Below are 27,285 nucleotides of genomic sequence, written 5' to 3'. Positions count from 1 at the left end.
AATACAAGTGCCATCATAACCAGAAACTGATTTCATTTAAATTGAATTGGCACATTTTGGTATTCAAGATTTTTTATATGACTATCGGTGCCCGCAATGCTGTGCTATGCATATAAATAAAAATCTAAACAAAACTGCGATTTTGTTACATTTAGCTATCAAGATAAAAAAATAGTGTTCGTATTATTCGTGATTGGTTATTGAGCTGTATTAGATGCATTTTCGACTGAAATATCTCATTTACCAGCGCAGTAATAATTTAAGCTTCAGTATCATCAGTAATAATTATACTGTAAAAACCAAACAACATATGATACAACCAACTATGAAAATATGCTCAGAAAGTTTTCCAGTTATTGACCAAATATAGAAATATGTTTATTTGACTTTAAAAAAAAATCATTCATATCCTTTTACCACATATGAGGGCAAACATACTCAATGTCTAATTTTAAATTATGATGAATTTTTCAAAATAAAATGAAAATTATTTTCTACACCATTGCCAGGGTAAAGGTTCAGTTCGTCCTTTTTACCCCAACAACAGGTAATGTTTTATAGAGGTTACATATAAAATCTGTTGAATCTAAGATGTAACTAACAATGCTTATCATAAAACAAATAAAGTGGATCTTTATACTCGCGCTTCTTTAAGCCTCACTCTACCCTACTTACCATTATATACTGTTAAACTCGTTCTAATGCTGAAAGTATTGATACATTATGCATTGATATAGTGCTTCATAACTAATTTTTAAAATATTTTATTCCAGAACTCGTAATTTATTGACATTTTTGCGGTGTGTGTTCCAAGTTATTTGTGTTATTCTTCTTATTTAAATATTTGACTTAATGAAATAGCTTATTCGACAAAATATCACCTTTGATTGATTTCAAATTTAGTTTATTAATTTAAATAACATAAATAAAAAAATAATATAATCTAGAAAATGTTCTATAAATACCAATTAGTATAAAATTATACAAATGAGTTCTTTCAGAGCACCGAGTTTGAGCAAAATGATTTGCAAAAAAGTGCCATAAACCAGAAAGTGTACTTTTATATTAACATTTCAATAAAATTGATATTTTGAGTTTCTAATAACACTTGCGGCCCGCTCGATTTCTGCAATCTTTATGAGTTCTGGATTTAGTGTATAGCAATATAACACTTGACAAATTCCACATTTCAAAATATGTCATTCTTTTACAAACCGCACACCAAGCATAACTTGACATTTTAGAATTGTTTTAAAAATGTACAGATTACATACCTAAAATTACTTGACACGTATTTCAGGACTTTGCTGATGATTTACTCAATTTTTATGAACTTCCTCTGTACATTATCATATTATAATTAATCAATAATTATTTCCAGTTGTGCTGATCAGGTCAGTATTATTTTTTTATTTTACTTATTTTAAGTCAATTTTAAAAGTTTTAACAAAATTAATTTTCAATTTTCTAAATAATAAAATACATAGGTTTTACCTACTCTTCCCCCGACTTGAATCGAGCGAACAAAAAACAATTAAAATCAATCATTTACTTTCTCTACTACAAAAGTCTTTTTACACTTTTTACACTTAGTTGGAGTCTCTGTTATGAATATGTTCGAATTTGAAATTACGGTACGGGAGGTTACAGCGGTTTGCCTTACGGCACGATGTCATGCACCACTTGTTATTGTTCAAATTATTGATTAAATTAAATTAAATTTAAAAATATTCAAATTATTTAACTTATTGATTAAATTTACCAGATTGATTATCGGAACGTTCATGCAACTTGGCTCATTGTAAAATGTCTACTACTATGTTTTAGTTACTAGTTATGTATATTATTTATTTCGATTTCATATTTATTCATATATATATATATATATATATATATATATATTCGGGTGGTGCTTAATATGGACATTTTCGAATCTCCTTGCTCCCAAGAGCTCAAATGGTTCCAAATTGATAAAAAACAATTCTCTGAAAGTTTTAGCTCTTAATATTGTCTTTTAGATAGAGCGCAATTCAATCAAAGTTTTGTATGGAAATAGCATGAAAAATTTTTAAAAAGTTTTCAGAGCGTCGAGTTTTCAAAAAAAGATGACACGAATTTTCACTTTTAATTCATTTGTCGCATTGAAAATCCAAACCATGATAACTACGTCGGAACTATAAGTTTACCTTTCATTAAAAAATTACATTACCCGTGGAGAAAACTTTTCAATAAAAATAATAATAGAGTAGTTTGTACTTCCGAAAACACTCTTTCAACTCTTTTCACAAAATTAAAATCGAAATTTAACCCAAGAAGCCTAAGTTAATCTAGTTTATAAGCTTAGTTGCCTAGATTGTAATTGCGTTTACATAGGTGAAACCAGTCAAAACTTGCAAAAAAGAACATCACAACACAAAAATAACTCTAAAAATAGAAACCAGAATAAAACACAACTAACGGATCACATTACTCAGCTCAAATATAACATAGATTTTTCCAAAATCCCACGATTTTTCATTTCGAAAATAATTTATTTAAAAGAAGATTTAGCGAAGGATGCCTAATATATTTACACAATGAGACGGCCAGAAATAAAAGAACGGACAACAATTCGCTTTGCAATGACTATAAAATAATCCTTGACCATTTTTCAAAGCACCACCATATCTGAATGAAGCGTATGTTTCATTATTTTATTATTTTACTCATATGTTTGCCAGTCTTTTTACACTTTCGCAAAATTTGTAAACACAGTTCATTCAGTATTTAGACGTTAGTTAATCTGTACACACTAGAATGTAACCAAAAATTGTCAAAAATAATTAGTTCTTCCAGTTATGTTCCAGTTATAATGTATTTTTAATATAATTAAAAATATAATTAATTTTCTGTAAGTATTTATATATAAGTTCTATAACTTTATATTATTTTCCTCCTACGTTATATAAAATCTTTTCGTTTTTCCACTGAATGGCGGTCTCGACGAAGACCGAAACGTATGGATAAATAAAGTATTTCACATCTACTTTAGTTTTTTAATTTGGTGTCACTGCCCAAATCTAAATAACTCATCAAAATATATATCACACCAAACTACATATTTTAATATATATATATATATATATATATATATATATATATATATATATACTAGCAAACCCGACGAACTCCGTTTCGCCACCAGATAGTTTCGTGAGAAAGATGAAGAAATTTTTTGTTTGTTTTATATTTGAAAAGGAAAAATTTGATTTTATTGCACAACAGTAATGAATGTATTTCGATTACAAAAATGAAGTGTTTTTTAGTTGAACTTCTCTAAGTAAATGAAAGTGAATCCGCAAATTATCTGTTTCATTGAAATGCTCTTTGGTAAACCAGATTTTTTGTTTTTTGTTCTGACGTTAACACAAACAAAGCGGATGGTTTTCCAACTCGTGAACAGGCAACGTATAACTGCCCATGTGAAAAACAATGATTTTCTAAATAATTTATTTGAAATTTATCCCGCAAATACTAAGCGATTCGTCTTGCGACTTGTTATTGCGAACGCGGAGCTCGAGACCTTTCCAACAAATGCAAAATTGTCGAAATCTGTTTGTGCGTTCTGGAGCTATTCCGTCAGGAAGGAAAACCCGACTTATTTATATATATATAATACAGAAATAGCGGGATGTACTTTACAATCTCATAAAATAACTTATTCTTAAATTTATATATTGTTCAATTTAAAGTGACAAGATTTGGTTTCATTGTGCATTGCGAACAATTATAATTAAGAAATAATTATGATTATTACAATTACATGTAAGTTTATACCATATCATTTCTTATATATTAGTTTTAATTAATAATTTTTATCTGTGCCTTCAAAATAGAGTCCACTGAAGATGACACAAAACTATGTGTCGAAACGTATGGAAAAAATAAAAATGTTTTAAAGTCATACAAATTTTTTAATTGATGTATTGCCCTGAAAACTGAATCTCACATATTTCAACATCAAAATTACATAAATATATATATATATATATATATATATATATATGTGTGTGTGTGTGTGTGTGTGTAGATAATCTATTTGAAATTATTTAAAACAATTATTGATTATTTTCATCACTCGAATTTTTAATTACGGTGCGTAAAGTTCCAGCAATTTGCATTAAGGCACGATGCCATGCACCACTAATTTTTTTAGCTATAAACCTTGCGGAGCCCGAGACCTTTCCACCGGATGCACAATTGTCGAAGTCGGTTTGTGCGTTCTGGAGTTATTTCGTCAGGTTGTCCCTCCTTACATATTTTTATATATATGTAGATATATATATATATATATATATATATATAGTTGATTAATTTCTTGGAGGGCGTAACATCAAGTAAAAAATATAAATAAAGTAAAGATTTTTAAAACATCTTTATTTTTCCATACGTTTCGAAGTAAAATTCTACGTCATCGTCAGTGGTTCTACAATTTAAAAAAAAAGAGAAAGTAACGTTAAAAACTAAATATATAAAATACTAAATAAAAAGAAAGAGATTTAACTAAAAAGACAGACTAATTATATTTAAACCTTAAATTAAAATATTGCATAAAACATTACTTACTTGAAATTTTTAGATTATCACTTACTCATATTAACAACAACTTGTAAATAATTAATAATTGGAAACAAGCACCAAATGTCAGTAATTTCTTTTTTTATAAAGAATAAAAAATAATTGTTAAATAAAATATTATACGTAAGCACTCGTATATCCGAGGCATGCCAACAAGAATATAAGTTTCTGTAAAAATTCGAAATGCGTGGCCAAATTTTTTTGAGAAAAAAAATCGGCTATATTAGACCGATATATTAAAAAAATCGATAGTTTAGTTGTATATTAGAATGAAATAATACGTCATTTGAATGAAATAATACGGTATAATACGGCATTACTTGTATAATAATACGGTATTACTTGTATTCATTGATTTGATCTCGCTCCTAATAGGCGATATAGTTTTTAAATTGATTTTTCTTTTTTTTAATTTGAATTTACTAACTTAAGTACTTGACTGAATTTTTTTGTTGAATTTGCTCACGATAGATTGATATGGAAGGGTAGTTACCTCTTTTAAGCATGATTGTGATATGGCTATATTGTTTATATGAATGTTACAATTGAGTCTTTATTATGTGCTAAAATATGCATGTGTTGAAACTTGAAATCTTATCAGATGTATAAATAAGATAAAGGATGAGAACATAGACTTATCTGGAGAATTAAAATTATGTAAGTTCATAAAAAAACTTGCGGTCTGTTAGATAGTATCGTAATCCTTTGTATAAGATTTTAAGTGAAATTAATTTTAATTTATAAGGAAGACCTTTTTGCCAGACCTTGTCGAAAGCTTGAAATATATCCAAAAATACAGCTGAACAATACTTTTTTCTTAAAATTTTTTTTTTTTTCATTGACGATGCGGTGAGCTCGATCTAAAGTTGACCTTTTGATCTAAAGTTCTGAAGCCAAGCTGGCAACAAATCTTCAGAATGATTTTTATTTATAAGTATAGTAATTATTTTGTTTATAATATGTTTCTCAAATGCTTTTGATATTACAGGTATTAGACTTATTGTTTTGTTTTTATATTCTTTGAATCTTTGCCACGTTTAGGAATGAGTATTGTTTTGGTAGTTTCCATTTTTAAGAATAAATTTTCAGTCTCAATAATTGATTGAAAATAGTTGTCAAAAGCCTTAAACTCTTTTCGGGTAATTCCTTTATCATTTGGTAAGTAATTTTATGAAATCCCGGAGACTGTTTGCATGTTTTAACTTTCGTTTCACTTCAGAAACAGTAAAACGTATTATTAAGTAAATTGTTTGAACTGCATTTTGCGCTAATATTATTTGAAGAAATTTTCGTAATAATGTTCCTTCATAGATATGCAGCCTCTATTGTCGGCAGGGTGGTTAGGGTTGAGATTACTCTTCTTGTTTTATCTCCAATTTTGGTTTCGCAAGCAGAACAATCCAACTTTTTGCACATCCAACTTTCTATAATTGCACTGGAATACCATAACCCACACTATTACATGTTATCTTATGCATTGACTCTAATATTTCAGCTTGAGTGCGTACTTCATATATAGTTCACGCAAAATGCTTTTCAGCTCATCATACGGCAATCTTAAATTATCTGCTGCAGAGATAAACCAGGCTTTTGCACGTCCACTCAAACGAGACACTAACGACACTAACCAAATTGTCAAACTCTTCTTTGGGACTATATACTTCTTATATTTATAATTCTTATATACTAATATTATCTGTTTTGCTCAACGACAATTCCACATCTATACCGTCGTACCGATTCCCGCTAAATAGAGGAGTCGTATCCAAAGCAGCAGGCTTAGCTTGTTTTTCGTTCTTATTCGCTTCTAATATGGTTTGGAAGAGGTTCCTCAACAAATTCACGGATAAACTAACGGTTTTTTGTTTGCCGCACTGCTATCGATTTGACTACTAATTGCTTCTGTTCATTTTTATTGTAGCAATCCATATTTTCAAACAAAAGTCACTATATTACGTCAAATATCCTTTTCGAATATTGATTTCATTCTGATCCAATATGATGCACATTTAGATCAAATCCTACTTCTGAACCTTTAAAAGCTCTAAACTGCTTTGATAATAACTCCATCTAATTTATCAAATACGATATATTCAAACACTTTCAATCGAACATAATTTTAACCCACGACAAACATCATAATCATATGTTTATACAAATGCATGCTAACATGATCACGGCATACTTTAGCATATAAACTATAATAATATATATAATATATGCATAACTTACAATTAGTAACGGTTTCCACTATGGGATTGGTTGAAGATTGTATATTATTATCTGTTGAATGAATTAATAAATATTATGTTTTTTATGTTCATTCGATTACCGACAGTTGAACTGTACACATCGCAGAGTGTTATCAGTAACGTTACAACGAGCCAGTCTACCTGTAGTCAAATAATAATAAACATATTATACCTATACAGTGTAGATATCTAAAACCGCCATGTGCCCTTGTGGGTACACGCAAGTGAATATTTAATTTTCTATCTATCAAAATTAACTTAATTGAGTTTATTTAAGTGAAATAAAAGTGTTAGTGACATGAGTGACGCTGCCCACGGGCAGGTAAAGAATTCCGAGATTAACGGGACCCGACCCGGCGAAATCGGTGCTTGCGTATCGAGCGCAATACAAACATTATATAACAAAAACAATGCAGATTATTCGGTTAACGAAATTATAAGTGAGAAAAAGTCATTAGGAAACTCAAAAATTAAACATAAAATCAACCTAGCATTAGCAAAAATGCCGAAAAAAAAATTAAAAAAATACCGACATTATTCCAAAAATGTTAAAATCTGGTACTATCAATAAAATTGAAAATAAACAACTTAAACTAAATATTCCTAGTGAAATTAGCCAAAATAACAATGGAACATAGTAATTTAGAACCAAGTCACAATGTTATGGAAGTTACCGCTATGAACGATGTCAACAGTGAATCATCAATTGAGACTAGTGACCTTAACCAGGCTGGACAACCGTTCAAAATAAAAAACGCTCACGGTCAGAAAATCCAAGTACCTCAACGGAACAACATACTTTAAAGGAATACTGGCTGAACCCAACTCCCACTAGCAACTACTTTGATGTTTTAGCAAGCACAACAGTTCAAAAGATGCTGACAAACAAACAACAAACACACACCACCTATCTTTGTACATGGCGTAAGCGCCATTAAACTTTTATTTGGTTTACTTGAGACTCACGTAAAAGGTCAGTACTCATACAAAATAGTAGGAAACGATCAAGTCAAAATTAATACTAAAGATGCTCACGTCTACAATATAGTTTTAAAGTTGCTACATGAAAAGGGCACACAATTACACTCCTATCAAGCGAAGTGTAAGCGAACATTCAAAGTAGTGGTGAAAAATTTGCACCATAGCACTGACATCGAAACACTTACAGAAGAAATTATTACACTCGGTCACAAGGTCGTACGCATCTACACAATGAAACACAGAGTTACAAAAGCTCCACTTAATATTTTTGTAGTGGAACTTGAGCAAAGCAATAATAATGAAGATTTTTACTCCATCGAATACCTCTGCAGAACAAAAGTTACTATAGAAGCTATGCGCCATAGAAGAGAAGTTCCGCAGTGTACAAGATGTCAAAATCTTGGACATATAAAAAATTACTGCTCACGCATCGCATGCTGCGTAAAATGTGCCAAAGAGCATCTAACAAAAGATTGCCCCTGGAAAGACCCAGTCAACGCCGGCGTTAAATGTGCTCTTTGTTCTGGTAATCACCCAGCTAGCTATAGAGGGTGCACCATTTATAAAGAAGAAAGACGACGCAGATTCCCTTCTCTGAGGCAAAGACAATCCGCCCAACCTAGTGACAATTCTCAACCTTTTGTTCGTCCAAAAATTTCCTTCTCAGATGCTACTTCTAGAAGCATAAACAACAACAGAAACCACAGGGACAACCAAGGAGGACTGTCGTCAGACAATCAACAGCAAATAATTACTCCAAGTAACCAACAAACAGACATGCAAGAACTAAAAGCTATGATGAAAACTCTCATGGAACAAATGAGCACTATGCTGAACATTTTGACAAACTTTCTACCTTTGAGAAAATGATGTCCTTATACTACAAACTATGTATATGGAACGCCAACGGTCCTGCGCAGCACCACCAAGAAGTAAAACAATTTTTCGTCATAACGATATTGACATAATGCTAATCAGTGAAACACATTTTACTAGCAAAAGCTACCTCAACATTCCACAATATACAACATACAGTACTAGACATCCGGACGACAAACCGCATGGTGGAACAGCCATCATAATAAAGTCTAAAATCAAACATTCTTTGTTAGATCCACACTGCAATGAGTTTCTACAAGCCACGAACATTTCTATTGATTTTCCTCAAAATAGAATCACAATTTCTGCCATTTACTGCCCTCCAAAACATAAAATATTTAAACAATACTTTGACATTTTTTTCAGTGCTCTAGGAAATAAGTTTATTGTTGGAGGTGACTACAATGCGAAACATCCATACTGGGGATCAAGACTCACCAATCCTAGAGGACGTGAACTCTACAGCTCCATGCTCACTAACATGTGAGCACCACTTATTGGCCGAGCGACCCAAACAGAATTCCGGATCTGTTAGACTTCTACATAACCAAAGGAATAACAATCAGTAACATGAAACCACAAAATAGCCTAGATTTGAGCTCTGACCACTCTCCTGTTATACTAACCATTTTTTGTAAACAACTACCGATTATCATAAAACCTCACCTGACCAACAAATTCACGGACTGGAACAAATTTGGAGAACTGCTCGATACCAACTTAAATTGTAATATGTTATTAAAGTCAGAAAACGACATAAATAACGCGGTAAATCATTTCACCGAAACACTACATCATTCGGCACTAAATAGCACTTCTTCAATTACAACCAGTAATGAACTCAACTATCTATCAAACAACATATTGCGACTAAAAAAAGACTCCGAAAAATATGGCAAACATCAAGATCTCCTCAAGATAAAACAGCGCCTGTGAAGAAGTAAAAAGATTACTGAAAGAATACAACAACAACGTACTTGAAAAAAGAATCAAAGACCTGACGGCTACTAAGGACACGAATTACTCCATATGGAAAGCTACTAAACATTTCAAAAACACCTATAATTCTCCCAATAATTCCTATTAGAAAAAATAATAACTCCTGGGCAAAAAGTCATCAAGAAAAGGTCGATTTATTTGCTGATTTCTTCGAAAATGTATTTCAACCATTTCCGCAAAACTACTTCCAGGAGGAGCAAACCACTGAAGAAATACAGTTTGAAAACTTTTCTAACCAAGAGAGTACTCAAATTCGCTTCCTGGCATCAGAAGTCAAACATGAAATTTCAGTCTCAAGATCAGGTAAATCTCCTGGCCATGATCTTATATCAATCCAAATCCTGAAACAGCTCCCACCAAAAACTCTGAGGTACATAACAATTCTGTTCAACCCTCTCTTAAGATTAAAAGTGTTTCCTAAGGCGTGGAAAGTAGCTAAAGTAATTCTAATTCCCAAAACAGATAAGGATCCTTGTTTTCTGAAGTCATACCGACCAATAAGTTTACTTTCAACCCTCTCCAAAATATTTGAGAAACTTCTGCTCAAACGAGTTCTAACAATACTCCATGACAAATCTATAATCCCGGACTATCAATTTGGTTTTAGAAAGCTACATTCCACCATAGAGCAAACACACAGAATCGTCGAACAGATAAATGCTACCCTACACGAAAATAAGTACTGCTCAGCCTGTTTCATTGATATATCCCAAGCCTTTGACAAGGTTTGGCATGCCGGACTACTCCATAAATTAAAGAATATTCTACCTGCACCATTATTCTTAATATTAAAATCCTATCTTACTGAGAGGAAATTCTACATTAGTCTAGCAAACCAAACCTCATCCCTCAGAAATATTAACTCTGACGTTTTCCAAGGTAGCGTGTTAGGTCCTGTTTCATTCCTCATATTTACCTATGACATGCCAACTTCCCCAGACACTGAAATTGCTACGTTTGCAGATGACATATGCATCCTATCCAAGCATGAAGACCCTAAAATAGCATCCGAACTTCTGCAGCGTCACATTCTAATGATTGAAACTTGGCACAAAATCTGGAGATTAAGAATCAACAATCAAAAATCAGTCCACATCACTTTCACTCTGAGGAAAGATACTTGCCCACCGATATTTATTAATGGAGGACAGATACCACAAGCAGTTGCCGTTAAATACCTGGATATATATCTGGATAGGAAACTCAATTGGAAAACACATATTCAAAAGAAAAGAAAACAACTGGAAGAAAAATTCAAGAGCCTTTATTGGCTACTAGGAAGAAATCTCAACTATCGACATACAACAAACTATTGATCTATAAAGTTATCCTAAAACCCATATGGACTTACGGAATTGCACTCTGGGGGACAGCATTTAAGAGCAACACAAAAATTATTCAAAAGTTTCAAAATAAGATACTAAGGATCATCCTGAACGCCCAAAATATGTACCGGTATGGCTGCTCCACCAGGACATGGGCCTGGATACGGTAGAAGAAGAAATTGCAAGATACGCCATCAAACACAGTCACCGACTGGAGAACCATCCCAACGGGCTCGCCAAAGCACTCATCTCAGCAAACTACACCCAAAAGATTAAAAAGGAAAACGCCTTTGGACCTAACTGGCATCCCAAGTCAATCTAGATCATAATCTTTTCTTAAATTAGGAGATTGCAACTGTGCACTCTCTCAAGCATTCAATAGCTTATTTTGCAGACAGCTTCTTTGTTATTTTGTTATTCATAAAATTTACCTAATGTCCATTGGGCAGATGTAAATTATATCCAAAATAAAAAAAAATGTTTTTTTATGTTGTCAATTGTGAATTGATGGAAAGTTATTGGCGGAAAGTGTAGTAAACAAAAATATATTTGAACATATTTGAAGATTATTTTTATTAAATATTATTAGTATTTTTTATGAAATTAATTATGTTTGACTGGACTTCAATTTAACAAAAATATATTTTATGGTCTGTGGCAGAAGCAATAATTAAATATAAATTATTTGGATCTGGTTTTAAACAAATTAATACACAAAATGTGTTGTACGATACTCGAACACATTTGTTAACTGATTTACATTCAAGCAACAATATTTTAACAAATGTATATTATTACTGTCAAAAACTATAGAACGCAATAAAATATCGATTAATCAAGGGGTTACCAGTTCAATTTTGGTCATAAAACTCGTCATAAAGCCCGGGTTACTAGTTCAATTTCGGTCATAAAACCCGAGTCTTACCTACCCACACACAGCAAATTTTGAATGACCCTTAAAAATCTTTTAACCTACGTGTGTTCATATAGGCCTTGGTCTCTGTAGCATGTAGAAATTTCGGTACAAAAGTTCCTTAACTTTTTACATTTTTGCCAAATAAAATTATCTATATTCTTTTTACATTTTATATAGAAAGGGGTAAAAATTCATTGTGTTGGCAAGTTAGTTGTATAATTGTTAGTGTTAATTTTTGTGCTGTGTACACATCATTAGATATAAGTTACCAAAGTTAATGTAAGTTTTCTTTTTTTGTATGTATTTTCTGTATATAAATATATGTGTTTGTATTTCAATATATAAATATATATATATATATATATATATATATATATATACACAGTACAGGTCAAAAGTTTCCCGACACATGAAAAAAATCTCATTTTCTGAGTTTTTAGCTATATTTTTCATATAAAAATAATTTTATTCAAGTTGGTTTTGTACATTCTACGTAGTATTAATATTTGGTGACTGATTTGTAAACAATTTGTGAAAATGATAGACTAATTAGCAATGAAAATGTTAAAAATCACTGCAGTCGATTTTCTGAATATGACCACCCTTTGCTTTGATCACTGCAGCGCATATTTTTGGTAATCTTTCGACGAGTTTTTGCAATGTTTGCGCAGGTATGTTCTTCCAGGACACGTTAAGGCATTCCACAGGGCAGGGAGGCTGGTTGATGCAAATCCTTCACGCGGCGTTTAAGCTCGTCCCACAACAGGCAACTCCATTATTTGAAGTATTTTTTCGTCTTGTTTTTGCTTCAAATAATTGGCACAGAGTCGGGAAGTGTGTTTAGGGTCATTATCTTGTTGAAAAATAAATTTTGGACCAATTAAATTAAGACCAGATGGAATGGCGGGACGCTGAAGTATGCTATGATACTGTTCTTTCTTCAAAGTTCCATGTATTTTGACAAGCGATCCGACTCCATTGAATCCAAAACAACCCCAAGCCATCACTGAATCACCACCGTGCTTCACCTTCGGCGAAATACACTTAGAATTGAGTCTTTCATTACCCTTCCTACGAAAATACTGACGTCGATGATTTCCGAAAAGTTCGAATTTTGACTCATCCGTCCATAACACTGATTTCCATTGATCGATGGTCCAAATTATGTGGGTTTTGGCAAATTGTTTATTTACTGCTCGCAGAAGTGGTTTTTTGATGGCAACACGACCAATTATACCTTTTTCTCGAAGCCGGCGCTTGACCGTCGTGAGTGATATTGGCTCATCCAACCGTTCATTGATTTGAGCCCGGATATCTGAAGCGGACTTGAATCGATTTGCATCGTGAAGCACGGTGGTGGTTCAGTGATTGATTTAGAACAATACATTTTCCGCTTCTTGAATAACAATGCAATTAAAATAATGTGTAAGAATTCTGATATTTTTTGCAAACTAAACATTTGCGTACAACTAACTTATGATGAACAACTCAACGTTGTTCATCATACTCATCAACTGAATGAGGAAAGAGCGTACCGAGTTGTACTTAGATATATACATCATTCTACAGATGTTTCTTAAATCAAAAATAAGTTCGTGGAGAAAGGTCTGGAAATAAGAAATAACAAACATACTACATACTACCGAGAAACTAAGAAGCCGCTAAATTTATTTTACCTTGATCTTGAACCCACATAAAACAACAAAACATATACAGTTTTTAACATCATTTGCATAGAACCAACCTCCACACTATAATAAATCTGTTGTATAACGGAAAAGATGCCAACTATTCGATCACATTCAACGCTACTGTAATAAGCCGTTTACTTGTTCTCGTTGTGGTAATAATCGTACTACATCAGACTGCAAAAAACCTGAAAACGTTTTAAATTATTGTTCAAACTGCGACGGAGATCATGCAGCTCTGGCTATTACGCCCTAGCTATAACGAGACCTAACTCGTGGATGCCCAGCATACAGATGTTTAGCCAATTAATTCATCAAAGCGGTATGGTTTTAAACCTCCTAACAACATTGTTAAATAAAATTAATCTAAATTATCTTTAAATTTATAAGAATTGCAAATTTTCAAATTTCACATTACACTACTGCAATCATGCAGATTATACGGCTCGTGGAGGATCAGCCATTATAATTAAAATTTTAAATACACCATACCGAACTTCCTCCATACTAAAAAGAACATCTACAAGCAACAAACGATACTTGTCAGGATGCACCATTACAAACTATTAATATTATATTAATAATACAAATCTCAGCAGTGTACTGCCCTCCACGACATAACATCAAGCGAACAGATTTTAAACACTTTTTCCAGCAATTGGATGTAAGATTTGTTGTAGGTGGTGATTTCAACTGCAAACACACTTCTTGGGGATCACGACTAATCACGAGCAAGGGTAATGTGCTCCTGAGAGCCTTAAACAATAATAATTACTCATTTCTGTCTACTGGAACTCCAACATATTGGACTAGTGATTCTCAAAAAATACCAGACCTGCTCGATTTCTTTATTTTGAATAACATAAACGAGAAAGTGACAAATATTAACCTGTAATGTGATTTATCCTCAGATCACTATCCAACTGTTTTTAACTATAGGAATCACAGGTCTGCAAAAATCAAATTCAAATATATTACATAGCAAATATACAGATTGGGAAACATTTCGAGAAGTTTTCGAGAGCGATCAAATTTACATATCAGTCTCAAAAACGATGCTGAAACTGACAAGGTTACTGATGATTTACGTCGACTTTAGATCAAGAAGTCACTTCTAAAACTCAAGCATCTACAAGATATTCCATTGGTAATCAAAGTACTTATTCGCAAAAAAGACGTGCTAGAACTAAATGGCAAAATCATAGACCGATAAAAAAAACATACAATAAACTTTGCAAATAACTTAAAAGCAGCATACTTCGGCAGGTCAGAAATGAAAATTTTGAAAAGTGGAATAATAATATCCAGATCAGATAACTCGATATGGAAAGCAGCTTGTAATCTGAGAGAATCCTGCTTTCCGCAATATCTAAACTGCTCGAAAGGATCCGTTTGAACCAAATCAACAACGTGCTTCCACCAGATTGGATCCCATATCATCAATTTGGCTTTAGACGTGAACATTCGACCACACAACAAGTTCACAGGGTTATTTACACTGTACACAAGTCATTCGAAACTAAGCAATACTGAAGTTTGGCACCCAGGACTTCTATATAAAATAAAAACGTACCTTTCATCCAGGTATTATGGGATTTTTAAAACCATATCTTCAAGGTAGGGGTTTTCAAGTGAAAATAAACCAAGTAACATCCGATTTCCACAAAATAATGTCTGGAGTTCCATAAGGTGGTATTCTTGGCCCCTCTTAAATGTGTTATACATAAAGGATCTACCATTACTTGAAAATCTGGCACTTGCTAAATTCGCTGACGATATTGCCATAATAAGCCATAATATAGTACTGATAAAGCTTCATGACAAACGCGAAAACATATCAATATACTTCAAAAGTGGTTTGCTAAATGGAAGATTGCATAATAAATGAATTAGCTCATATCACATTTACCCTGAAACAGGAAACGTGTACTCCAATTTATTTAAATAACGTCCAGATTCCGAAACAGAACATAGTGAAATATCTTGGTCTCCATTTAGACAGCAGATTTACTTGGAAGAGCCACATAAAAACAAAAAAGCAGCAAATAATGATTAAAGTGAAAGAATTTAATTGGCTACTGCGTAAAAAGTTTAAACTCTTTGTTGAAAATAAATTGCTCCTATATAAAAGAAAAATCATCAAACCAATCTGGACCTACGGAATTGACATAGGGGAATGTGCTTACAAATCAAATATAGCTATAATGTAGAGAACACAGTAAAAATTTCACGTATAATACTTAATTCCCCGTAGTACGTGACAAATTAAACCATTCACAGCGACCTTAACATGAAAACGGTGCAATTAATGTTCAAAGAAATAATGGAAAAACACAAACGCAAACTGGACTCACATTCGAACTCATCAATAGGCGACATTATTCAACCATTTGGCGTAAGAAGATTGGAACGACAATGGTCTTTAGACTTAGTCTTAGATTAGCTTCAATATAACATTATCATATCAATTGTTAAACTAAGAATATCTCATTGGTTCTTCTTATAATTAGACATCGCCTTTAAAGTTGTCAATTTAGCTCATAGGAATCTTTATGTATTTCTGATTGCTAAATAAAATAGAGTTTACAAAAATGCAAATCCTTTTCAACGTCAGATGTGAGATCTCAGCTTAAATCACATAGTCAATTTAATCTATAGTTATAATATTTTAGTACCAGATTAGTATATGTGCATGTGGCAATCCTCTCTTCTGCCATTCCACCGAATACATCCAGCAGCAAACAGATACAAATGCTTCATGTTTTACGATAAAATCCATGAGCGATTTGAGTTTTTGTTGGAAAACACGTGCTATAATGTCATCCCTATCAATGTGTGATGAAACATATATCATACAAACAAATATCGAGATATGTGTAAACAATATGAATTGTAAGCAATACACTATAATTGTTTTTGATTTTGAATTCATTTCCAATATCTCAATTTATATTAATGTCAAGGGATATTATCAATATTTTTAGTCATCAAATATTAAAAAAGAAGTATTGAAAATTCTGTCTAATTATTTGTATTTTCCGCCCAATATAATTTCTTCAATAATATTGCTCCTGTAACAAATCTTAGCTGTTTTGGTAATATTTTAATCTTGTTCATGTTAATAAATTCAAAAGATCAAGAACCTACTAAATATCCCGTATCGAACGCCGAATTTGGTTGGAAACACGTGCTATAATGTCATCCCTATCAATGTGTGATGAAAAACATATATCATACAAACAAATATCGAGATATGTGTAAAACAATATGAATTGTAACAATACACTATATGTTTTGATTTGAATTCATTTCAATAAGCAATACACTATAATTTTGTTTTTGATTTGAATTCATTTCCAATATCTCAATTTATATTAATGTCAAGGGATATTATACAATATTTTTAGTCATCAAATATTTAAAAAAGAAGTATTGAAAATTCTGTCTAATTATTTGTATTTTCCGCCCAATATAATTTCTTCAATAATATTGCTCCTGTAACAAATCTTAGCTGTTTTTGGTAATATTTTAATCTTGTTTATGTTAAATAATTCAAAAGATCATGACATCATGAACCTACTAAATATCCCGTATCGAACGCCAAACAAAATTTTTGACAAAATGAAACAAAATCCTAAATTATTTGTGTTGTGAAATAATTTAGTAAAACATGACAAAATAGGACATGCAAAAGTCTAGAAAATAATGTTTATCGATATCGCGTTCCATTTTGGTTATTCATTATCTGATGATTTATTGTGTTAGTTATTTAGTTATCAATAATTTTAATCTTTAGTCACATATTAATTGCTTTTTGGCAACAATAATGCTGACATTATAATGCTTACGTAGAATTTTAACCCTTCCGACTCGGATGCCGCCGCCCCGGCGGCAAATTCATATATATCTCGGAATTCGCGAGTCGAAAGGGTTAATATGTTAACATCATTAAAGCTTACAAATTGTAAGTAAATTGATTTTTCTGGAACCTTCGTTTGATAAAATTACCATATAATATTTATATTATAAAATTAATTATATTTTGACAAACCCTATTGAATTTAACTAATATCAGTATTTGAATACAAATTGTAAGTGAGTTAATATTTATAAAACTGCCATTTGTAAAAATCTACTATTTTTCTATTATTCAATATTTTATTCTCTTCCATATCATAGTTGCTTTTTTGCAATACTCATGTCGACATCACATTTTTCTTACTTACAATTCAACAAATATTGGCATTTAAGTACAAATTTCAAATAATTAATATTGTGTGAACAGACAACTCTTAAAGCTAATGTAATTTTTTATTTATTTTTAATACATTACATTTATTATTGGCCTCGCTTACTCGAGCATTTAGCCACCTACATTATTCTATACAATCATATATTTTATACAATTTTCAATTTATTTACTATTTTTTCCTATAAATCCTATTCTTTATATTTTCCAACTAATCTTCATTCTTCTTTTCTTCCTTCACTGTGTTCTCATTCCATTTTCTAAACTCTTCTTACTTCTTCTACTATACTTTTCATTTCATCTTCTAAACTTTTCGTAATTCAATTTTTTTTAATTCTAATTCTCTAATCTTTATACATTCTGATTATTCTTATATACATATCATTTATTACAATTCATAATTTTTATTATAACTCCAAATTAACTACTAAATATTTTTCAAATTCTTACAACATTCAATTCAATTATACATTCTGATTATTTTTACATACATATCCTTTATTACAATTCATAATTTCTATTATAATTTCAAATTAACTACTAAATATTTTATATATTTATATATAAATATCGTATTAAACATCTTCAAAAAACAAATTGTTTTTTATTATTGGATTTACTGTTCCGAAAAGAAACAATCAATATAAATATATATATATATATATATATATATATATATATATATGCAAATACATATTTACAATGTTAGCTCGGTAGATTTTGTTCAATAAATTTAATGAATACTAGAGTGTAAAAATGAAACAAAATTTGATTTTATAAAATTTATTTGTCAAAGTAGTTCACCAAAAATCAACGTTAGAAAAGTTCGCCGCAGATATTTATTCCAAATGAATTGCGTGAAATAAATTATAATGCATAAATATATTATTCTTTACAACTATCAATATTAGCAGGTACACGTTCTTTAGTTTTGGTTCCAGAATTAGTTCTAGTTTTTCTAGGTACAGATGTAGTATTATGACCTCCTTGGCTTGTGGAACGCTTGAGAGTTGCCTTTTTGTCGGGTGTTACATGAGCTTGAGGAGCGGATTGTTTGAATACTACATAAGGTTTACGCATTGTCAAGCTTGCCTGGCGCCTTACTTCTATTACTTCCTCTGGTTCACCTTTAGTCAGAATTTCATTTTGAGATCCTTCCTTGTTTTCTTCTGCCTTATCTGTCAGCAAATCTTTCGCTTCTTGTTCTTTATCAAATTCATTAACTAACTGTTGCACCTCAGGATCTAGCTCCTTGATTTTTTCTATAGCGTCGACAATTCTACGAACATCCATTTCCGTTTTATCTTCTTCAGTTTCCTCATCATTTATATCTTCATCAAGATCGGATTCTTGGTAATCGGTAAGTACTATGGTCAGTTGCTGTACAACGTTTTCATCTAAAAATTGTTGAGCTATTTCTTCTTCTTCTTCTTCATCTTGTGGTGATTTTCTGGGTACTTCTTCTATTTCTTCATTCGCTGTGATTTGTGTTTCTTTGCTTTTATCAGAAACTGCAACTTTACGATGGAAATATGCTCGAATAGCAAAAGTTAACATACCGATGCATACTGCGACACTTAATGACACTTCTATTACAGATCTGTAATCTTCTAAGTCAAATTTCATGATATTTTGCGCTGTTTGGGCAGTAAGTGCATGGTTAATGAATAGATTTCGTATGATCTCCATAGTTGACGCATTAAGTAAACTTATATAATATTTAACTGTTTTTTTAACTTTTTAAAAATAATTTTGACGCGAAATTTCCATAGTTGATTTTTGGACAAAATTACGAAGCATTTGTTTACCTATTTGAGCCCAACATACTTGGATTGCTGCTATTGGATAATTTAGTTTTGTTTCAAATCGACACAATATGTCAAACGAGTTTGTTATAATATATAAAAGAATTGATATAATAATATTTTATTATTTTTATAAATAATACATTATATATAAACATTTTTTTTTTTGTTACAATTTATTTTTGTTAATCAAGACTTTAATGTCTTATTTACAAAATTGATATGAGCAAAAAAAAATACAAAAAAACAAAAAATGCAATACATTGAACATAAAATGAAAAAAGTTAAAATAAAAATAAAATTAAAACAGTAATACAAAAATAATAACATAAATGAACGATGACGTGATGATGTATGCCGCGTACTACGTCAGGACGCGTGCAGACAATGGGCTAGGTAGATCGGAAGGCCATTTCTTGCTCAATCTTCTTATCGGTCTCTGAATCGCTTGAATTGTAGGATTTGTATGCTGGATTAATTTGTTGTTGCAAGATGAACTTCTAATCTTGATCATTTCGTTGACTGTTGAGATTTTCAAATCCTTATGTAGGCAAAAATTCGAAATATACCAAGGCGCATTAGTAAGGATACGCAGAATTTTATTCTGGCACCTTTGAATGATGTTTATGTTAGATTTGCATGAGCAACCCCATAGTTCGATTCCATAAGTCCAAATGGGCACTATGATAGTTTTATACAAAACCTTGTTATCGAGAGAGATTTCAGATTTCCTCCCAAAAAGCCAGTAAAAATCTTTTATTTTCAGTTGGATTTGTTTCTTTTTATATTCAATGTGCGTTCTCCATGTCATTTTCGAATCAATGTGCATGCCTAAATATTTAACAGAATTGCATAGTGGAATTATTGAATTGTTCATGATGATAGGTGGACTGTTGTGATGTTTTAGAGAAACAATTATGTGCTGAGATTTTTCGATATTGATTTTGATATTCCAATCTAAAAACCATTTTTCGAGACTAGATAAATAATTTTGTAACTGACAAGTTGCTGTTCTAATATCGGAATTGCATGAAATAATTGCTATGTCATCGGCGTTTTCAAATTAAAGAAAATGAAGAACTCTCCCCTCCAAAACCAATTCATTCCGGTGTTCCGCAAGGCAGTGCTCTCAGCCCAATACTATATTTGCTATACACCAGTGATATGCCACTCGATCCGACATTAACGATAAGCACCTATGCTGATGACATTGCTATAACCTCAAGTCATGAAGATGTAACAACAGCTACTTTTTTACTTCAAAATTACCTGGCGAAAATAGAACTATGGCTAGATAAATGGAACATAAAAACTAACGCTAAGAAATCTCAACACCTCATCATTTCACTGAGAAGTCACACAAGTCCTGACTTGTATTTGAATAAGACAATTATACCAAACCAGGATTCCGTAAAATACCTGGGAATACATTTAGACAGTAAACTAAATTGGAAAACGCATATTTTAAAGAAAAAAAAACAAATAGATTTGAAACTGAAGGAAATAAACTGGCTAATGAGAAGATCATCTAAACTGTCTCTAGAAAATAAACTCCTCTTATACAAAGCAATAATAATCCCAATATGGACTTATGGGATAGAGCTATGGGGCTGCGCCAGCAAGAGTAACATTCAAATAATCCAGAGAGTACAAAACAAAACTCTGAGAATGATTTGTAAGGCTCCGTGGTTTATGACCAACCACATGATCCATAAAGACCTAAAAATTCCAACAGTGGCGGAAGTTATTAAGAACAGAAGTTTTATCTTTCAAAACAAATTGGATGCACACGTCAATCCGGAAATGCAAATAGTACAAACAGCCGAAAAATTAAAACGCCTGAAAAGAAAATGGCCCAGTGATCTACCGTCAACAACATAATTTCCCTGTTTCGCACAGGAAAATTTTCAAACAAGTTATTTTTAATTATTATTTATTATTGATTATCGTTTTTATTATTAATACTATTATTTTAATTATTATTTATTCATTCATTTATTCTATTTCTTTTCTTTAATTTCCTTTATTCTATTTTTTTTTTCTTTTTGATTTTGATTTTCAATACCATAACTTTTAACTTATAGATTGTATTGTAATCTGATTGTTAAATTAACAGAAATAAAAAAAAAAAAAAAAAAATGCCATCGGCGTAAGTGCATATGGTTAGAAGATCATCTGTGGGCATATCGTTTGTGAAAAGAAGATAAAGTACAGGGCTTAGCACACTGCCCTGTGGTACCCCGCATTCTATATTTCTGATGCTCGAAGTCACATCTTTAATTTTGATTCTAAATTTTCTATTAAGCAAATATGAGCTTAAGATATTGTAGTAGTTTGGAAAAGTTGTTTTGATTTTATATAGGAGTCCTGAGTGCCAAACCTTATCAAAAGCCTGACTGACATCTAAGAATACGGCTACGCTGTGTTCCTTTCTATTCATGGCTTCAAGAATACGAGACACCGTTCTGTTGCATTGTTGAATTGTAGAGTGATTTTTCTGAAGCCAAACTGATGGTGAGGAATCCAACTATCATTCGGATGATCTTCTGACAATCTCTGCAACAAAGTCTCTCTAAAATATATATAAACATATATATATATATATATATATATATATATATATATATATATATATATATATCGTTATATTCAAATTGCATCATTGATAAATATAATTCAGTACCTTATTCTGGTTATTTATTCACCTGTAAATTATCTATGTGAGCAATTGTAAAGTAGAGTAAGTTAAGTAATTAATTTTTTTTTTTCTAATTGAAAAAATACAGAAAAAAAGTTTTTTTAAGAAGTTTCATCTATTTGAAAAATTTTACATATTTCTAAAGTTTTAAAATTTCATATTCTATAATATTCACATTTGTTATACATTTTAAATGTTCAATCGTTTTGTAATTTTTCCGCCTTGCTTTTGAAAATAATACGCCTCGTTCAAGCATTTCTGTAGTTAAGATATTTTCGAATTTAATATTTTTTTAAATTTCAGATTAAAGTGCAACCGAAACCGCTATTACCTCACACTACTCTCCAAAGGCATATTAAAGAAAATAAAAATGTTTTCATACCCAAGTAAGTATATAGTTATTTTCAACATTTAATTATTTTATTTGGCTAGATATTTTATTTCTGTGTATTTACCTTTCGAAGATTTTTTTATCCTCTCGGAAAACCTGTTTCCCAAACGATGTTGGATTCAACACTGCATCGGATACAAAGTGCTTTCAACACATTTCCCAATAGCCAAGTAAGTAATTGAAAAAGAATATATATTTTAATGAAATATTAATTTATTACAAGTTATGTCATTTTTAATGAAGGTTTGTAAAATATAATTCCAAACATTTTAAAAAATTTTTATTGCCATAATAATATTACGGACCACATCAATCAAGTTCAGTAAAATTTGGCGTTAATTATAAATTTAATTAATTTTATTCTCAAAGAAAATAAAAAATACATAAATACAATACAACAATGTTCTATAACTTTTTTGTTCTCGTAAGTTAAAACATAGTTGATGGTGCTCTAAAAATGTTTTTTAATGTAATGTAAATGATTATCGTTTAATGTAAAAAATAGTGTTATTTTCACCAATGTGTTAATTAATTAATTTAACAAATGAATGAATGTTTCATGATACTTATACATATATATATATATATATATATATATATATACTAGCTGACCCGGCAAACGTTGTTTTGCTAAATATCTCTAAACAATTTTTAGAGACTCAAAAAATTAATACTTTTCTTTAAATGTGTAAGGATGTGTTGTTTGAATGCTATAGACAATAAGCTAATATAAAAACAATAAAACGTCAAAGTCTACTTGTTCAACATTATATAATTATATCAACAATATATGTTTGTCCATATATTATTGTTAATACAATCAAACTGTGAGTTTTATACAATTTCTATTGAAAACATGGTATTCCAATCAAAGTTTTTTTGGTCTTTCGACTTATATTCATTACAAACTTCAATTAATCGAATACTGATTACGTTCGATTCAGATTCTTTTTGAGTCCTGGATTTTGTGTATAACTGTAAATTATACTCTCTACTAAGCTCATAGAAAATTTTCAAATTTTTGCGAGAAGAGGTAGAAAATAAATTAATTTCTTTTGACCTGCTTCTAGAATAGTTTTAAGTTACATACCATAAATTAAACATTAAAAATTACAATGGTCCAACATTTGACTTTGAGTAAATATAAATTATATTGTGAAAAACTAAACAACTATTTCACAACAAATAATACATATCAAACGAACAGGTACCTGAATATTTCAGTAGATTTGTTTTTTCAGTGAATTTCATTCGATTTTTATGCAATAAGTATTAAGTCTGGAATTGATTTTAAATCTTGCTTTTTTAAAAGCACCAGACTTAATACTTACAAGTTAACATATATCTTGTTATATCTGTCAAAATTATAAAGGTGAACGTGCCTTTTGCGTACTTTTCTTCCCAAACCCCGGATTGTGGTTGCTAATGGGAAGGAAGTAAGCACCCATTAGAAAGTTTTTTTTCTTTTTCAAAATTGTAAAGTCTTTTTACATCATTTTTTATTAAACTTTAAAATCAGTGCGCAAAATCCTTCAAGAAGCAGAATAATTCCCGGGCAGGGGCCTGGGAAAAAATTTAAGATTTCGGCAAGAAATCAAAAGATGGATGTGCAGACAAGTACTGCACTAAAAAATAAATATGATCCGCTCTCGGACCGTACAGATATGGATACAGATAGGGAGAGTGAAGATTACAGAAAGGTAACACGCCGAAAGAGTATATCTACGAGGAACATCTAAAATTAATTTTAAATGCCAATACCTCAATAATAAACTGCACAAAATCTTCACTGACACTGCTAAAGAACACGAGAAAACCAAAGAAATGCTAAGGGACTGCAACTATCAATTTTATACCTACACAATCAAAGAGGAAATACCAAAGAAAATAACTATAACCGGTCTACATCCATCGATAGCAGAGACAGAGGTTCATGAAGATCTCCTATCGAAAGGGATAAAAGCCAGGCCAGTAGTGCAGATAAAGAGAAAAACTTCAGATGGTGGTCAACAGAAATTGCCTATATACATTGTTCTCCTCGATAAAGACCAGAATATGTCGGAGCTAAAGTCGATAACAAACATTGGTGATCACATCTTCTCCTGGATAGCCTATAGACCGCAGAACAGAGCGCTGCAGTGCCACAAATGCCTCAATTTTGGCCATACCTCTTACACCTGCGACTTAAAGTACATGTGTATAAAGTGCCTCAATGTGCACGCGCCAGGCGCTTGCCAATAACTACCTCATGAGGCACCAATGTGTGTCAATTGCAAAAGCGAACACCCGGCAAATTACTCCAAATGCAGCGCTCTTATTAAGTACAAGTAGAAGAAGGAAAGTGACGCTCTCAAGAGTAGACAAGCGTATAGGCCAGCACCAACACCAGTGCCGCTGACGAGGAGCTTCTCGTCAGCTGTAAACGCTACCAACAATGGTCACAACTAGGGCTTCCAATACCGTACAAAAATCTGAATACCGGTATTCGATATTTGAAAAATGGAATTCCGGGATCCCGGTTTTAATACCGGTATTGTCGATGAAAAATTAAATAGTTATATTTTTTCTTACTATAATATATGAAATCTAACAAATATTGTCCTGAAATGAGTACATATTATTTATTTATTACATAAGGAGTAGAAGTAGATAGAAACAAAAAACGTGTCAGTAAAAAATATATATTTTTCTATGTTACATTTTACATCCTACATTTAAAATAAGAATTTATTATTTAATAATACATTTAAGAAAAGAATAAATTATAATTCATGGCTAATGTTTTGCTTAATAAAATATGATTTTAAGAAACATAAACAATCAATTGTTTGATCATCAGGCGAGGACCGAATTTTATTACAAATATAACCAGCCGCCGAAAAAGCTCTTTCCGATTCTACACTTGTTGGTACAATTGTAATTAAGAAATTATACATATTTTGTAGGTTCGTTCCTTTTATTCCTCTTTCTTCAAAAAAAGTAATTTCATCTTTTATTTTTTGTTCTAGACTTGTAGTTTTTTTTAACACACACACACACGGGTGAAGTATTTATTTTAATATTTTTTAATTACACACTAACTTAATTAACTTTGGTTTATATACTCACTTATAAATATCATAAGTTCAAATTAAACACAATATTCACACAATATTAAACACACTATTCTTCATATAAACATTTATTTTCCCGCAACATTAGATGTTATCTACACGAAATTTACATAACTGCCTACTTAAAGTTACATTTCGGCTTTATATAACATTTTATTTAGTTTAAGGGAATTCCCTTGATTTTGAATATGATCAATAGAATTTCTTTATATGTGTGAGTGCAAGTCAAGTTATTACCCGTTCGGATTTCTCGGGAATTACTGCGATGTGTGCAATTCATCGATAAAAGATTATTCTTATGTTGAATGCAATACAATTGAGAATATGATTCATTACGTGGTGTGTTTCTACTATATTAGTTATTAATATTAACTAATTAAGCGTTGAGCCATAACAATACACTTCACAAATTCTCAATATGTTGTCAGCGACACGCAATTTAAACAACTGCCGTTCTTACTTATGTAAAATGATTTATATATAATAAATAAAGAATTATATCTCATCGATTGTATATTATATTTAAAATTCATTGATAGCGAATTCGATATAGGAACGAGGCATGTGAACGCATAATAACTTTTGTAAATGAACCCTTTTATTAGCTGGCTGTCACACATAATATATAAACAATCGCTTTATCTTGCCGACACCGCTTGCCGATGTGTCACACTCAGCTGAGTCAAGCTGAGTCGACAATACACAATACATAGTTTGGAAACTAAAACTTGATATGTGTTTTGCGTAAGTTGAATTTTTGATAGAATACTGGTAATACCGTAATACCGGAATTATTTGCATCAATACCGGTATTGAATACCGGACAAAATCGTCCGGGAACCCGGTATTCGGGATTACGGAATCCCGGTATTGTAAGCCCTAGTCACAACGTCAGAACTGAGTATCCTCAACTCCCTATCTCATCGTGACCATACAGAGCAATGATCCAGTCTTCACGAACAATGGTCTAGCCTGCACCATCATCATCACAGATCCGGACTGCACTATTGCAATCACCAACCCGGCCTGGCTGCAGTCAGCCCGATCCAGATTTCAATACACTTTTTGCTGCTATGGGCGAGATCAGGATGCTGTTTGCTGATCCACAGGTAAAACAAATTTTCAGTGAGCTTTACAAACTGACAAAATCACTAAACACCAACATGACATATAACGAGAAATACACAACAATACTTAACTTTTTAACAGCATCTCCATAAATCAAACGCGCGACTTACACATAATGGACTTTAACTCCAACGAACTTAAAAACAACGTTGACGAACTGAGACAGACGATAACAAAGTACGAGCCATATACAAATCATCACGATCACCTACGCTACTGACTACAAAGCTACAGACTACATAAC

The 27,285-nt window shown here is 31.5% G+C and overlaps 1 protein-coding gene across 1 annotated transcript in view; it reads left to right on the top strand.

Annotated features, from left to right (window-relative positions):
* The window catches only part of LOC113371636 (serine/threonine-protein phosphatase 2A regulatory subunit B'' subunit delta-like), a 103,418-nt gene that overhangs the window by 58,365 nt on the left and 17,768 nt on the right, over positions 1 to 27,285 (top strand). The window contains exons 3-4 of the mRNA XM_026612282.1: positions 22,713 to 22,795; positions 22,874 to 22,970. Coding sequence (XP_026468067.1) covers positions 22,713 to 22,795; positions 22,874 to 22,970 — 180 coding nt within the window. The remainder of the gene's footprint in view (positions 1 to 22,712; positions 22,796 to 22,873; positions 22,971 to 27,285) is intronic.

The sequence above is a fragment of the Ctenocephalides felis genome, unplaced genomic scaffold (assembly GCF_003426905.1).
Source record: "Ctenocephalides felis isolate EL2017-DRISC unplaced genomic scaffold, ASM342690v1 CF-g0.4_SCAFFOLD_01492, whole genome shotgun sequence".
In the NCBI taxonomy this organism is placed as follows: Eukaryota; Metazoa; Arthropoda; class Insecta; order Siphonaptera; family Pulicidae; genus Ctenocephalides; species Ctenocephalides felis.
This window is presented reverse-complemented; position numbering and strand designations above follow the sequence as displayed.